This window comes from Hyperolius riggenbachi, chromosome 9 (assembly GCF_040937935.1).
Source record: "Hyperolius riggenbachi isolate aHypRig1 chromosome 9, aHypRig1.pri, whole genome shotgun sequence".
Classification (NCBI taxonomy): domain Eukaryota; kingdom Metazoa; phylum Chordata; class Amphibia; order Anura; family Hyperoliidae; genus Hyperolius; species Hyperolius riggenbachi.
The window spans coordinates 136,437,484-136,451,855 of NC_090654.1; the positions used below are offsets into that span (position 1 = coordinate 136,437,484).

Here is a 14,372-nt window from a genome sequence, read left to right on the forward strand (position 1 = left end):
TAAAATAAGATTGTAGGATAGCTAAAAAAAAGTCCTTTTTAGGAGAAGGAGGAAAGATACAATTGTTTATCTCATCATTTTTTTTTTCACTTTGGATGTCCTTTAACCATTTCAGCCGCCCAGACGTGATCCTCACGTCTAGGCGGCTGCTCTGCCGCGGTGCCGCGCTTCGGTGCACTCATGGGCGTGCCCCCGTGCTTCCCCCCCCCCCCCGGTAGCCCTGGGATCAGTGAATGGGAACATGGTTCCCGTTCACCGATCCATGTCCCCAGCAGAAAAACTGATGCTCTCTTACCAGAGGCTGCAGTCTTTCTGCAACAAAAAGTTTCCCCATCCTCCTTGTGCTTACTGTTAGCGAGAAGCACAAGATCATTTTTGAAGGGAATTTACACAGATTTTAACATTTAAAATTAACTGTTTATTTCAATTACAATAAAAAAAAATAAAAAAAACATAAATAGTTACCTAAGGGTCTGAACTTTTTAAATATGCATGTGAAGGGGGTATACTACGAACATTTTTTAAATTATAAGCTTGTAAATAGTGATGGACACAAAATGGAAAAAATGCACCTCTATTTCCAAATAAAATATTGGCGCCATACATTGTGATAGGGACAAAATTTAAATAGTGTCATAACCGAGACAAACAGGCAAATAAAATACATAGGTTTTAATTATGGTAGCATGGGTTATTTTAAAGCTATAATGGATAAAAACTGAGAAATAATGATTTTTTTCCATTTTTTTCTTATTAATCCTGTTAAAATGCATTTATAAAAAAATAATTCTTAGCAAAATGTACCACCCAAAGAAAGCCTAATTAGTGCCGGAAAAAACAAGATATAGATCAATAACTTGTGATAAGTAATTATTAGCAAATGAATGGGAGGTGAAAACTGCTCTGATGCATAAGGTGAAAAATCCCAGCGGGCTGAAATGGTTAAGAACGCTTTGTAAGACTTGATAAGCAAGCAACATCTTCATATAAAAGAACTGAAGGTATACCAGCACCACATCATCACAACTGAACTGAGTCAATGGTTCTTCTTCTCTTCAATGCTGCACTTAATCTAAGTGTAGGGACTGTCACATTTTTTTTTACATTCTCAAAAGTAGTCAAAAGCAACTATCACTGAATACGTTCCTTGTTAAAGCCATTAAAATAAATAAAATAAATAGATAAAAAGGTTGTTGTGAGGCTTTCTTACTTTATACAATAATTTGTATTATTTTTATAAATGTTTTTGGATTGTGAAACAAATCATCTGAGTTTCCAATTTAATCCTTATAGGGAAATTTGCTTTGATATAAGAGTGCTGTGGATTACAAGCATGTTTCTGGAAGGAATTATGCTCGCAAACCAAGGTTCTGTTTGGAACTTTAAAACTCTGCCCAATGTAACTAAATTGGTGAGTCTGCTCTTTCAGTTTACTAGAACTGCAGTGAAAACTCCTGGAACCTGCTTTGAAAGATGCAAAGTGTTGTGGAATAAAGTGGCTGTAAATTTAGAACTTGTGTGTCTCTGCATCCTTGCTCACTGGTGGTAAGTGAAGCCCATGCATCTGTATGTTCAGTAAGGATGGATGGATTTACTGATTGTAGGTTGGCCTCATTAGCCTCACACCTCCTCCCTTTTAAGTTGGGAATACACGGGTCGATTATGCGCTGGCATTGAGCCAGCGGCTCGATACCGGCGCGTCCCCGCTCGTCCCTGCAGCTGCCCGGATTGATTCCCGCTCGTCCCCGCGGGCATTTCTTATCTACCGTACGTTTATTCTTTTTTTCTCCCTGCCGGTATCGAGCACGGAATCGATCCGGCGGGGTATCGGACAGGTCGGAAATTATTAATCGAGCCATCAGCGGCTCGATTAATAATTTCAAACGAACCGTGTATTCCCAGCATTAAACAATCCTTCAGTCTATATAAACATTTTACTATGTTGCCTGCTGCCTGCATTGACCTCAGCTTGCCTACCAATGGCTTTACTGGGGGACCTGGCTAAACTATACTGGGGAAACCTACCTAGCTAACCTATACTGGGGCAACCTACCTGGCTAACCTATACTGGGGGCCACTATACCTGGCTCTCTATACTGGGGGCAACTATACCTGGCTAACCTATACAGGGGGCACCTACCTGGCTAGCTTATACTGGGGGCAAATATACTTGGATATCTATACTGGTGGCAACTACCCCTGGCTAGTCTATACTTAGGGCAACTATACCTGGCTAGCTATATTGGTGGCAATTATACATGGTTAACCTATACAGGGGGCACCTACCTGGCTAACGTATAGGGGCAACAAGAGACAAGACAAGACAAATAACATTTATTGGGGAGGGGGGGAATCAGATAAAGTAGGCAATCTGTCTGATCCCCCACTTTTTTCCTGGCGGACTCAAAGTGCTTGAGCTGCAGCCACTAGGACAGGCTAAGTAGGCAGTAGCAGTGTTAGGGAGTTTAGCCCAAGGACTCCTTACTGAATAGGTGTTGGCTTGCAGAACAGGAAGAGACAGGATTTTAGCTCAGGTCGCCTATCGCATCCAGAGATGGTGTGTAGGGTGCCTACAGTTTATTAATAATAGTCATTAATTTTACTGAGTCATAAAAAAATGATTAGCATAACCACTCTAAGAGCAGAAATTATGCATTGTGGGAAAACCTTTTTCTCCCTGCAAGCAAAATCGCACCAGATGTGACAGCCCCTAGTAATGAATGGGCTGGTTTACAGGGGCGTAGCAATAGGGGTTGCAGAGGTAGCGACCGTATCGGGGCCCTTGGGCCAGAGGGGCCCCGAAGGGCCCTCCCTCAACTACAGTATTAGCTCTCTATTTGGTCCTGTGCTCAAAATAATAACTTCAATAGATACTTTGAATAGTGATAATCCTTAACAAACTGCTTCCCATCCTTTTCTTGCACCTCTGACACTGTAGTTGCCCTTGGCAGGTTTTGGTGCGCCGTATCAATTGTTACGTATAGAGTGCTTGGGGGGGCCCCATTGTAAAACTTGCATCGGGGCCCACCGCTCCTTAGCTACGCCACTGCTGGTTTACATCTAATGTGGCTCCTGCAGGCTGGAACAAAACTTGCTCAATGTAGCACATTGCACACTGTGTACGGTTCCTATTATGTGCTGGAGACAAAAAAAACATATTACAAACAAAACATCTTAGCAGAAAAATGCGGTCGTTTCTAGACAACATAAGTGTGAACCCTCCCTTTTCCACTTAGAAACGCAATATCGATATGATGACATCATGTTTCTTTGTAATATCCACCACCACAAGCCCACTGCGATTGGGCTGCAAACCATCAGGTGTATTGCGCAATTGTAGTGCATTTGCAGTACAAATGTTTTTGATTGCCAAATTATGGATAAGATTCCATAGCGATGCAATTGCTATAGAGTTTTCCTGCATTTCTATACAAAGTATAGGTGCTGAATGAAAACAAAAATGCAGCAGGATGATTGCATTCAGGCAAAAATCGCGTCACAAACGGATCACACTAATGGAAACGGTCACTGCAGTTTCAATTTGTTTTATTGTACCTAGCATTCTGGGGTCCGCAAGCCATCATAATTGGATAAAAAAAAACGCTGGTAGCGGAAATTGCTAATACTTTTCTGTTATAAAAAGTCACAGTTATGTTAAGCTACTTTATAAAAAGTCACAATTATGTTAAGCTACTTGAAGGTACATTCAAGTTTATATCTGGAGTGAGGCTTTAAGTTTATAGGCAGTTGTATTCTCTACAGTGAGTTGTTTTTTTGCTTTTACTTTGCAAGTTGGTGGTATGTGAGATAAAGGCTCAGGTGGGACATATGAAGGTTTTGTTGTAAGGCTCCTCCCAGGGGAAGCACAGAAGGGGGGTGTGAATAGTGGAGGAGGTTTGGGTTCCAGCAGCAGCAGCAGCAGCAGGAGGCGGTGAGTATATATAGCCAGGGCGCACACTGTAAATTGCATTAGCTTTAACCTGCAGAGATTGTGCAGAGAACTAGCACAGGGAGCTACTATTGTATGTGCAGTGGAGGAGCTTTCCCAGTGACACATTCAGACTTGGTTGAGCTCATCTAGACTTGAGCTGATTCATTCTTGCAGAGAGGTGACTGTACAGCCTGCGTGCTCTCCCTCTTCAGCCTCACAGGAATCACATACAATAAATAGTTGTATTCTTCTTTTCTCTTTCGTGTGATCCTCCGGTTTCATCCAAAGATGCCAAACTTTGCTGGAAATTGGAAGATGAAACATTCAGAGAATTTTGAGGAGTTGCTGAAGACTCTTGGTGAGTGACTGAACTGTGCTTTGCATTGATAGCTGGATATACAATGCTGTTTTAAGTTACAGTGTCTTTTAAGATTTTGAGCTTTTAATCCTGAAAGCCTACTGGTAAAGGTACCCATAAATGGGATTCTTTGCAAAGCCGAATTGGCGAGTACTGAGCTCTGCGCGCATTATCGTTTGCCACACCTGACAAGCAATCGTTATCTGCCAAAAACATAATCCATCAAGACAGATTGTTTTTTTTTTTTTGTAATATAAGAGTGGAGATAGCACCGTGTGTGTATAGCGACAACTGATACCGAATAGAATTCTTTCCCATTCACCACTTCACACTCAGCTGAAGTTTCCGCAGACTGTTTTCTGCAATGTCTGGTTAATTTGCAGATGGCAAGTTGGCCAAATGTGCTTGCCAGCCTGCCATCTGCAAGGTAAAGTATCAAGTCATTGGCTACCTACAGATGTAAGCTAGCAGAACACATTTTGATGTCTATCCTTACTACAAATCAACATTGCAAGAAAGATGAAACACTGCAGGATTGGGTTTTTTATTTAAGTGGACATGCAACTTTGTATGGAATGCTAAACTCTAATGGTGATAAATTCGGTGCAGTGGACTGGTTGCTTTAGTTTTGGTGTTCCTTTTAAACTGTATGGTATGCAAAAAAAAAAAACAACAATATGATATGCCTAACCTTGTTCTTTAAATATTCCGTAATATTTTAACTCTAGTCTTCCTAATTGAGTTGGTACTATTATATCCTACTAAGGAATGTCCACAAAAGATCATATCACCCAGATTGTTATGGTGATAACTGATCCTTTTCCATATACGGTAAATTGTTTTATCATAGTAGGGATGCACAGTTCCTGCACCTGGAGGCATTGTGGTAATATCAGCTAGTCCTATTTTCTGAGCATCTAGCAATCTTATTTTTTTTCTAGTGAAAGTTCTTACTGTTCATAGAACAATAGTTATAACAGGAGAAATAGTCATAAGTCTGACAAGCACTTAAAATACCCCAAAACAAAATGACAGTCATCACATCTGGTGACATTCAATGCAGTGTGGACAATGCCAGGCGAGTAACATTAAAGCAACATTTATCAGCAACGTGAAAATTGCTTTTGATCACACCTGTATGTTAATGCTTCATGGATAGTCTGATCACAACTATATGTTCATGCTTCATAGTAGACTGATCACACCTGTATGTTCATGCTTCATAGTAGTCTGATCACACCTATACAGTATATTCATGCTTTATAGTACTCTGATCACACCTGTATGTTCATGCTTCATGGATAGTCTGATCACACCTGTATGTTCATGCTTCATAGTAGTCTGATCACACATATACAGTATGTTAATGCTTCCTGGATAGTCTGATCACACCTGTATGTTCATGCTTCATAGTAGTCTGATCACACCTATACAGTATGTTCATGCTCCATAGTAGTCTGATCACACCTGTATGTTCATGCTTCATAGTAGTCTGATCACACCTATACAGTATGTTCATGCTTCATAGTAGTCTGATCACACATATACAGTATGTTCATGCTTCATGGATAGTTTGATCACCCCTGTATGATCATGCTTCATAGTAGTCTGATCACACCTATACAGTATGTTCATGCTTCATAGTAGTCTGATCACACCTATACAGTATGTTCATGCTTCATAGTAGTCTGGTCACACCTGTATGTTCATGCTTCATAGTAGTCTGATCACACCTATACAGTATGTTCATGCTTCATGGATAGCCTACAGTATATGTTCATGCTTCATAGTAGTCTGATCACACCTGTATGTTCATGCTTCATGTATAGTCTGATCACACCTATATGTTCATGCTTCATGGATAGTCTGATCACACCTATATGTTCATGCTTCATGGATAGTCTGATCACACCTGTATGATCATGCTTCATGGATAGTCTGATCACACCCATATGATCATGCTTCATAGTAGTCTGATCACACCTATATGATCATGCTTCATGGATAGTCTGATCACCCTGTATGTGCATTCTTCATGGATAGTCTGATCACACCTATATGTTCATGCTTCATAGTAGTCTGATCACACCTATATGATCATGCTTCATGGATAGTCTGATTACCCCTGTATGTTCATGCTTCATGGATAGTCTGATCACACCTATATGTTCATGCTTTATAGTAGTCTGATCACACCTATATGGTCATGCTTCGTGGATAGTCTGATCACCCCTGTATGTTCATGCTTCATGGATAGTCTGATCACCCCTGTATGTTCATGCTTCATGGATAGTCTGATCACCCCTGTATGTTCATGCTTCATGGATAGTCTGATCACACCTATATGTTCATGCTTTATAGTAGTCTGATCACCCCTATATGTTCATGCTTCATGGATAGTCTGATCACCCCTGTATGTTCATGTTCTATGGATCTGACCACACCTGTATGTTCATGCTTCATGGATGGTCTGATCACACCTGTATATTCGTGCTTCATGGATAGTCTGATCACACCTTATGTTCATGCTTCATGGATAGTCTGATCACACCTATATGTTCATGCTTCATGGATAGTCTGATCACACTTGTATGTTCATGCTTCATAGTAGTCTGATCACACCTGTATGTTCATGTTTCATGGATAGTCTGATCACACTTGTATGTTCATGTTTCATGGATAGTCTGATCACACCTGTATGTTCATGCTTCATGGATAGTCTGATCACACCTATATGTTCATGCTTCATGGATAGTCTGATCACACCTATATGTTCATGCTTCATGGATAGTCTGATCACACTTGTATGTTCATGCTTCATAGTAGTCTGATCACACCTGTATGTTCATGCTTCATGGATAGTCTGATCACACCTATATGTTCATGCTTCATGGATAGCCTGATCACACCTGTATGTTCATGCTTCATGGATAGTCTGATCACACCTGTATGTTCATGCTTCATGGATAGTCTGATCACACTTGTATGTTCATGCTTCATAGTAGTCTGATCACACCTGTATGTTCATGCTTCATGGATAGTCTGATCACACCTATATGTTCATGCTTCATGGATAGCCTGATCACACCTGTATGTTCATGCTTCATGGATAGTCTGATCACACCTGTATGTTCATGCTTCATGGATAGTCTGATCACACCTGTATGTTCATGCTTCATGGATAGTCTGATCACACCTGTATGTTCATGCTTCATGGATAGTCTGATCACACCTGTATGTTCATGCTCAGGGCTGTGGAGTCAGTACAAAAATCCTCTGACTCCAACTCCTCAGTTTAGGATTCCACTGACTCCGACTTCTTGACTCTTCTAATTTGCATATAACAATCTTGTTGATTGAAAGTATGTAACATAAAAGACATTTCATCACTGCCAAAGCTTAGGAATTTTAAAGCTCTATTAAGATGGCATCTGCTTTTAGGAACAAAAAGCCCATAGCCAGGAAGCTGACACTCTACCCTCTCTGCCATCCCGGCCTTTCATTGCAAATGTTAATGCCCCAGCATGTCATCTGTATATTAAGATTCACCAAACTGGAGCCCCATATCAGCCAGATTCCAGTGTGTAACCCTGCCACCTTGCAGAAAAAGGCCTCTGCCTTTTCTATAGCTGATAAAGGAAAGGCCATATTCTAGGGCTATTTTGTGTGGGAGAAAACCGTAGTGCCTGGAGGAAACTCACACAGACACAGGGAGAACATACAAACTGTAGTTCTAGTGCCCTGGCTGGGATTCAAACTGGGGGCTCAGGGCCCAGCGCTGCAAGGCAAGTGTGCTAACTACGCCACCATGCTGCCCATGCTCCATGGATTGCCTGAACACTCCTGTATGTTCATGTTCCATGGATCTGATCACACCTGTATGTTCATGTTCCATGAATTATCCGATGTATGTTCATTTTCCATGGATTGTTTGATCATGCCTGTATGTTCATGCTCCATGGATCTAATCACACCTGTATGTTCATGTTCCATGGATCTGATCACACATGTATGGTCATGTTCCATGGATAGTCTGATCACACCTCTATGTTTAAGCTCCATCTGACTTGTAAAGGTGGCATTTTTTTCTGCTGATTTCCTATTTTTGGGGGGCTTTAAAATTGATTGCAATTGAGTTATAGGGATGCAAAAGATTAGAGATAGTTTTAATCAAAATGATCAGTGTGTGCCAGTCTCAGTAATGATTGTGTGACACCTCTTGATGTAACTATTCGGTAACGGTCCTCCTGATACTTTTGTGAATAGTTCTGGCTGCTAACAATGGACATTTAACACTTCTTATTTCATTGTAATGAACAGGCCTGAAGATACACGTATAACCAAGTAGCATAATATTGTTGGCAGTTGGCTGATGGTGTAATGGTTAAGGGCTCTGCCTCTGACACAGGAGACCAGGGTTCGAATCTCGGCTCTGCCTGTTCAGTAAGCCTGCACTAATTCAGTAGGAGACCTTTGGCAAGTCTCCCTTACACTGCTACTGCCAATAGAGCGCGCCCTAGTGGCTGCTGCTCTGCTCTGGCGCTTTGAGTCCGCAAGGAGAAAAGCGCAATATAAATGTTATTTGTCTTGTCTTGTCTAATATTCATTTCTTTCTTATTCTAAAATAAATTTACACCTGTATTCTGTTATGTACACTATTATTTTACACACCACTAATCTGTACTCTATTATTCTGAACACTTGCCTGTTAGCAACGATATAATTTCTTCTCCAACAATAACATAATTGAGACATCCTTTATTATAATAAAACACCTGGTCTGGATTGGGAGTTATAAGGATTTCTCTGTCATGTCTCTGACAGGATTTATTTACATGACGCTCTCACACAAAGATGTTGAGAGACAGATGCCTCATGCTTTGTCTTATTATATACATATGGACCAGGGTTGAACTTAAACTTGTGTAATATTGAGATTTCAAACTATTGTTGGCCTGATATAGTAATGAAACTGTAAACTGATGTTCACTTAACAATCAGTCATATGAAATAAAACTTATTTTCATATACTTTCTTGTTCAAATGGTCTTGCCTATGATTGTTTACTAGAAGTTAACAGTGTAATTGTACTGCTCTCCACTGCCCATAAACCACCTCCATACTTTAGGTTCCTTTCATACTATGTCCGTTGTGTCGCAATGGACAATATAAACGCTTCCCAACGCGATGCCTATGGTACATTTACAATGGGGCATCAGCGGTGCAGTGGGTTTTGTCGGGATAATGAACAGCGTGTAGTGCATTTACAAGGAAATGCTTCACTGTATGCGTTATATCAGTGTTTCTCAACATTTCATTGGAATGTACCCCTTTTAAAACCCTGTACTCACCAAGTACCCCCTAGCATAGTAAAAATTACCACAAGTACCCCTTGACAAATATATGTTTAATCATAGTACATAATTGGTTCTAAACAATGTTGAAGCATTTACGATTGCTTTTAATTAGCTAAAACAGTAATTTGGTGTTGTTTAAATAAGAGGTATCATTTTCTAAAACTCTACATTTGTTATTCTTGGTTAAGTATATCAAGCCCGAGTACCCCCTGGAACCATCAGAAGTACCCCCTGGGGTACGCGTACCACACGTTGAGAACCTAGGCGTTATATCACACTTCTAACGTACCATGCAACTTTTTGGCAATGTTATGTTGCGGTCTTATTGCAATGCAACATGCATAGAGTGAAAGGAGCTACAGTCTCACTGGGTTTGTGTGAGTTTCTTTTCATTGCCCCAAAATACTCTGGTAGGGTAGTTGTTTTACCCTGACAGCGTCTTGTCTGCCTTCTGACTGGAAATAAATAAGGTAGTGATTGATTTTCTACCATATTGTCTGGAAATCAGTCAGGTAGTTGACCATTTACTGACAGACTGTTCTAAATTAGTAGGTAGTGATGGCTTCCTCCACAGTGTCCACTCAGTCTCAATTAGATATCAGCAGAAATGTTATTGAGAATCAGTCGAACTGGTAGCATGGTACTACGTGATGCAGTATAGAGCTATGCAGCCTCAATTCCTTGTAGCTTCTCCCCAAATATCAATCACCAAAATATCCAATCATCCTTTTAGTTGGTAAAGTGCCCAAACTGCTTGAAAGGTGATTTATCGGTCATAATGGAGCAGCAATTTTCTGACATATTCGATCAAATAAATCATGGCTGGAGAAAGCTTATATGAATATAGCTGATATTCATATAGTCAGTCATTGAGATAACGTAAGCATGCCCCTTATGTCACCAAAATAAAAGTCTGTACTAGATAGGCTATCTGTCTTAAAGGGAACCAGAGGTGAACCTGAGATGGGAAAATGAAAAAGATGTTATACATACCTGGGGCTTCCTCCAGCCCCATACGCTCTGATCGATCACACGCCGCCGTCCTCCGCTGCCTGCATCTACGAGAACCGGGTCCCGTCACTGACATCATCGGAGCCAGGCTACGCAGGAGAAGTGCGCCCTCTACGTATCTTTCCAGCGGCTGCTGCAGAGATATGCAAACAGCGCACTTCCCTTACACTTAGAATGGCAATTGGCGGGGAGGGGGTGGGGGGTGTTTGGTTTGATTAAGGCTAGGCATGGGAGGAGTTAAGGTTACGCATGGGAGGTGGTGGTTATGGTTAGGCATCAGGTAGGGTGTTTGTGTGTGGGGGGGCGGCAGTTATACTTAGGCTTCAGGAAGGCAGTCCATGTGTGTGTGTTTGTGGGAAGGGGGGGGGGGGTGCGTGGTTAGGCGTCAGGGGGGTGGGTTCTGTGCGAGAGAAGGGTTAAGTTTAGCTGTAGTAAAATATCTGTATTTAATACCAATGTTTTACGATCCTTCTTTACACTTCAATAGCAGAATATCGGTAAATTTACAGATATTCTAATATTGGCTTTCCTGGGCTCCCAAATGTCCAGGCGCCCTCTACACAGACATGGCCCTGCAATGTGTGTACAAGCCTTTATTTCAGATTGCCTTTCATTTTGCAGATATTAGGGGTGAGCAGCAAATAACTGCCGTCAGGCTAATGTCTGTTGATTTTTCTACAAACACGTAGGAGACCCCAGTCATTCTGTGTGACAGTATGTTACATAGTATGTAAAAGTATGTGCCTGTGCCACTCCAGCAGTGCACTGAATTGGAAATGACTCTGCCCATTTCTACTGTCATCAGGACACCTCTTGCTCATTCTTCCCTCTCTATGGGACAGAATAAGCCGCCTGGTAGAGGCATGTCTGCACAGGACAGCAAAGCGTTGTCACACAAAACAATCACAAGCAGAGGCGGGACAAGGTCCTCCAGCACCCAAGGCTGAGACACCAAAGTGCGCCCCTCCATCCCTGCCACCCCAGCCGTCACACACTGATTGCTATTAGACTAAGAGGTGCCACAGGGCCCACAACCTCCCCAACACCTTAATATCTAGTTATATGGCTTGCAGTCACTGCTATGTACCCCTTTTCTTATTTCTTTCTGCTTCAAACACAATTAGGAATGACAGCTGAATGAATTGTGCGCCCCCTCCTACACTGCGCCCTGAGGCTGGAGCCTCTCCAGCCTATGCCTCGGCCCGGCCCTGATCACAAGAGCCTCATTCAGGCACCAGAAATCTAGGTGTACTTTGCTTTACCTATAGACAGTACCCATAGACACTGTCTTCTGAAACAGGACCTACTGGCCTAACAAACTTCAGATTAAGCTGTTCTATACTTCAGTGAAGGCAGTCATCCATATGCTACCAGGCGACTTTGGCATTGACATAAAATTAATTCGGAGCTCAACTGAAATAATCCATTCAAGCACAACAAGTTTTCAGCCAAGAAATCATCATATGCTAAGCCAATAAAGATCTTTTAGTGGTTGATGTGTGTCCAAGATTGGGTGTATCTGCAAACCAAAGTATCATGCCCATGGGCACCTTCATACACAGACTGCTTCTCTCCATATACATAGCAGAGCTCACAGCTCCTCCTGCATTGTCATGTAATGTGCTTTCTCACCTCCACCTGAACAAAAGCTACTATGTTTTCGCACTGTTAAATTGCTAATGAGTTACATTGTCACAGAATTCACCCATGCTAATAGCACTGCCCCTCCCGCAGTCAGGAAAATCTGGATATGTACAAGGAACATTGTAAACATGTGGTGTCACATTCCCTGCACAGGAAGCTTGTGTCACTCCAGTACAATGCAGCATATCTTTCTCTGCACACACTGAGGGCCCTTTTCCCGTAGGTGCGACTGGATCTGAAAAATCCGATCGCGCCCCTTTTTCCGATTCCTTCTGCACCATAATTAACATGTAAAGGGCTTTTTTCATTGCAATTTGATTTTCTCTGAATCTCAATCGCCAGCTTGCAGCATTTTTTTGCGCTTTTGTGCTCCTATAATTTGTTAAAGAGCGCAGGAAAATCGGATAGCAATCGCGCTATTCGCCTGATAGTCAATTCAATATATTTTCCTGCAGGGATTTTTGTCCCTCCTATTGGAAAATGCAATTGTGCCACACACCAATCACATCCAATCCTGGGCAAATCAGGGTAGTGGAAATAGAAGGAAGCATGATCGCTTTGCGATTTTGCATGCAATCATGTTTCCTAGTGTCAAAGGGCCCAGAGATATGTTTAGTATGTACTCTGATGCAAAACTGCTGTAGGTGTATGCGGACTTTGTATTCAACTGCAAAAATCAGCCTCATAGACCACAAAGTGGCACATTTTAGCTGAAATTTTGCTAAATGTTTAGTAAGCGAAAATTAGCTACATCTTCAGAGTCAAGGTTGGGAATTTAGGCTGCTCGTGATGGTCTACTCTTTTAGCTCTTGGCAAATGATCTGTGGGCTAGCTTTTTCTCCTTTCTGCCCCTGCATTCTACCTAAATGCTTCTCCAGCAGCCAGGAGCGCGTTGTGCATGCGTATGACGCCACTACGTCATACGCATGATGTCATATGCATGTGCAGTGTGATCCTGGCCACAGGTGTGCGCTGTAGGACGCGCGCAGCATGGCCAGCACCTGCACAGTAGTGCCAGACTCCGGTGAGCTGAGAAGAGGCTGCTACAGGGGCATTTAGGCAGAATGCAGGGGCAGAAAGGAGAACGGGGGAGCGGTAGGCATCAGAACAGGTGACAGTATATGCCTGCTCCCCCTGTTTCTCTAGCTTGTTTCACATCTGGTATCCTTTACTAAGTGGAAAGAATTTTCAGCGAAAAATCGCCCAATCAGATAAATTGGAAATACAATGTCATAATATATCGATTAGTTCACCATTCACAAACCAATCTGTACTTTTCATCCACCACAACCGCTTATAAAAAAACGAAATAGTTGTCAAACCAGTAAAATTGTTCATAGTTCATTTGGAACATCATCAAGGATTATTTTCTGCCAAATTTATCACTTGGGCGATTCTTTGCTGAAAATTGTACAGAATTGTAATTTGTAAATTGTAATTGCCTGGCACACACCGTGCACATTTTCCATCAGGGTGATGGGAGATTTCCCATTGTTTGATCATTTCCAGCATGTCCGATCTGCTTCCGATCAAGAAAGGGATCGATTTTGTGCAGTACTAATCTGAAAATCGGAAGCAGTTCAGACATGCTGGACATTAGCAAACAATGCTAAATTTTCCGTCAATCTGATGGGAAATTGCATAGTGTGTACCAGGCATTAGGCCTCTTTCAGATGGGCAGCTGACAGACAGCGAATTTACCACCTGTCAGCTGCTCTCCTGTTCCGGCTGGGCGCTTGTTAATGCTCGGTACTGGCGATAGACAGATGGTTCCCTCCCACCTCCCCCCCTTCCTCATGGAGTCACATCTGAGAATGGCCAGACGCGCGTGGTGTTACAACCGCTGCAATTCGGCTGCATTTACAGGTGAAACTGAAAATTTAGGATATTGGGCAAAAGTTCATTTATTTCAGTAATTCAACTTACCGGTAAAAGGTGAAGCTAATATATAATAGGAACCTTTTGCAGGTGTTTTGGATTAATAACATGGTTAGAGTCTGTCACTTTGGGTTTGATTCACTAAGACAAATAGCGCACCTTATCAAAGTTAACATGCCTTATCAGAGTAGCG

At 41.9% G+C, this 14,372-nt stretch overlaps 1 protein-coding gene across 1 annotated transcript in view; it reads left to right on the forward strand.

Annotated features, from left to right (window-relative positions):
- Nucleotides 1–3,962: 3,962 nt before the first annotated feature.
- CRABP2 (cellular retinoic acid binding protein 2) overlaps nt 3,963–14,372 on the forward strand; it is a 77,192-nt gene continuing 66,782 nt past the window's right edge. Inside the window, exon 1 of the mRNA XM_068253561.1 lies at nt 3,963–4,289. Coding sequence (XP_068109662.1) covers nt 4,220–4,289 — 70 coding nt within the window. The 5' untranslated portion in view covers nt 3,963–4,219. The remainder of the gene's footprint in view (nt 4,290–14,372) is intronic.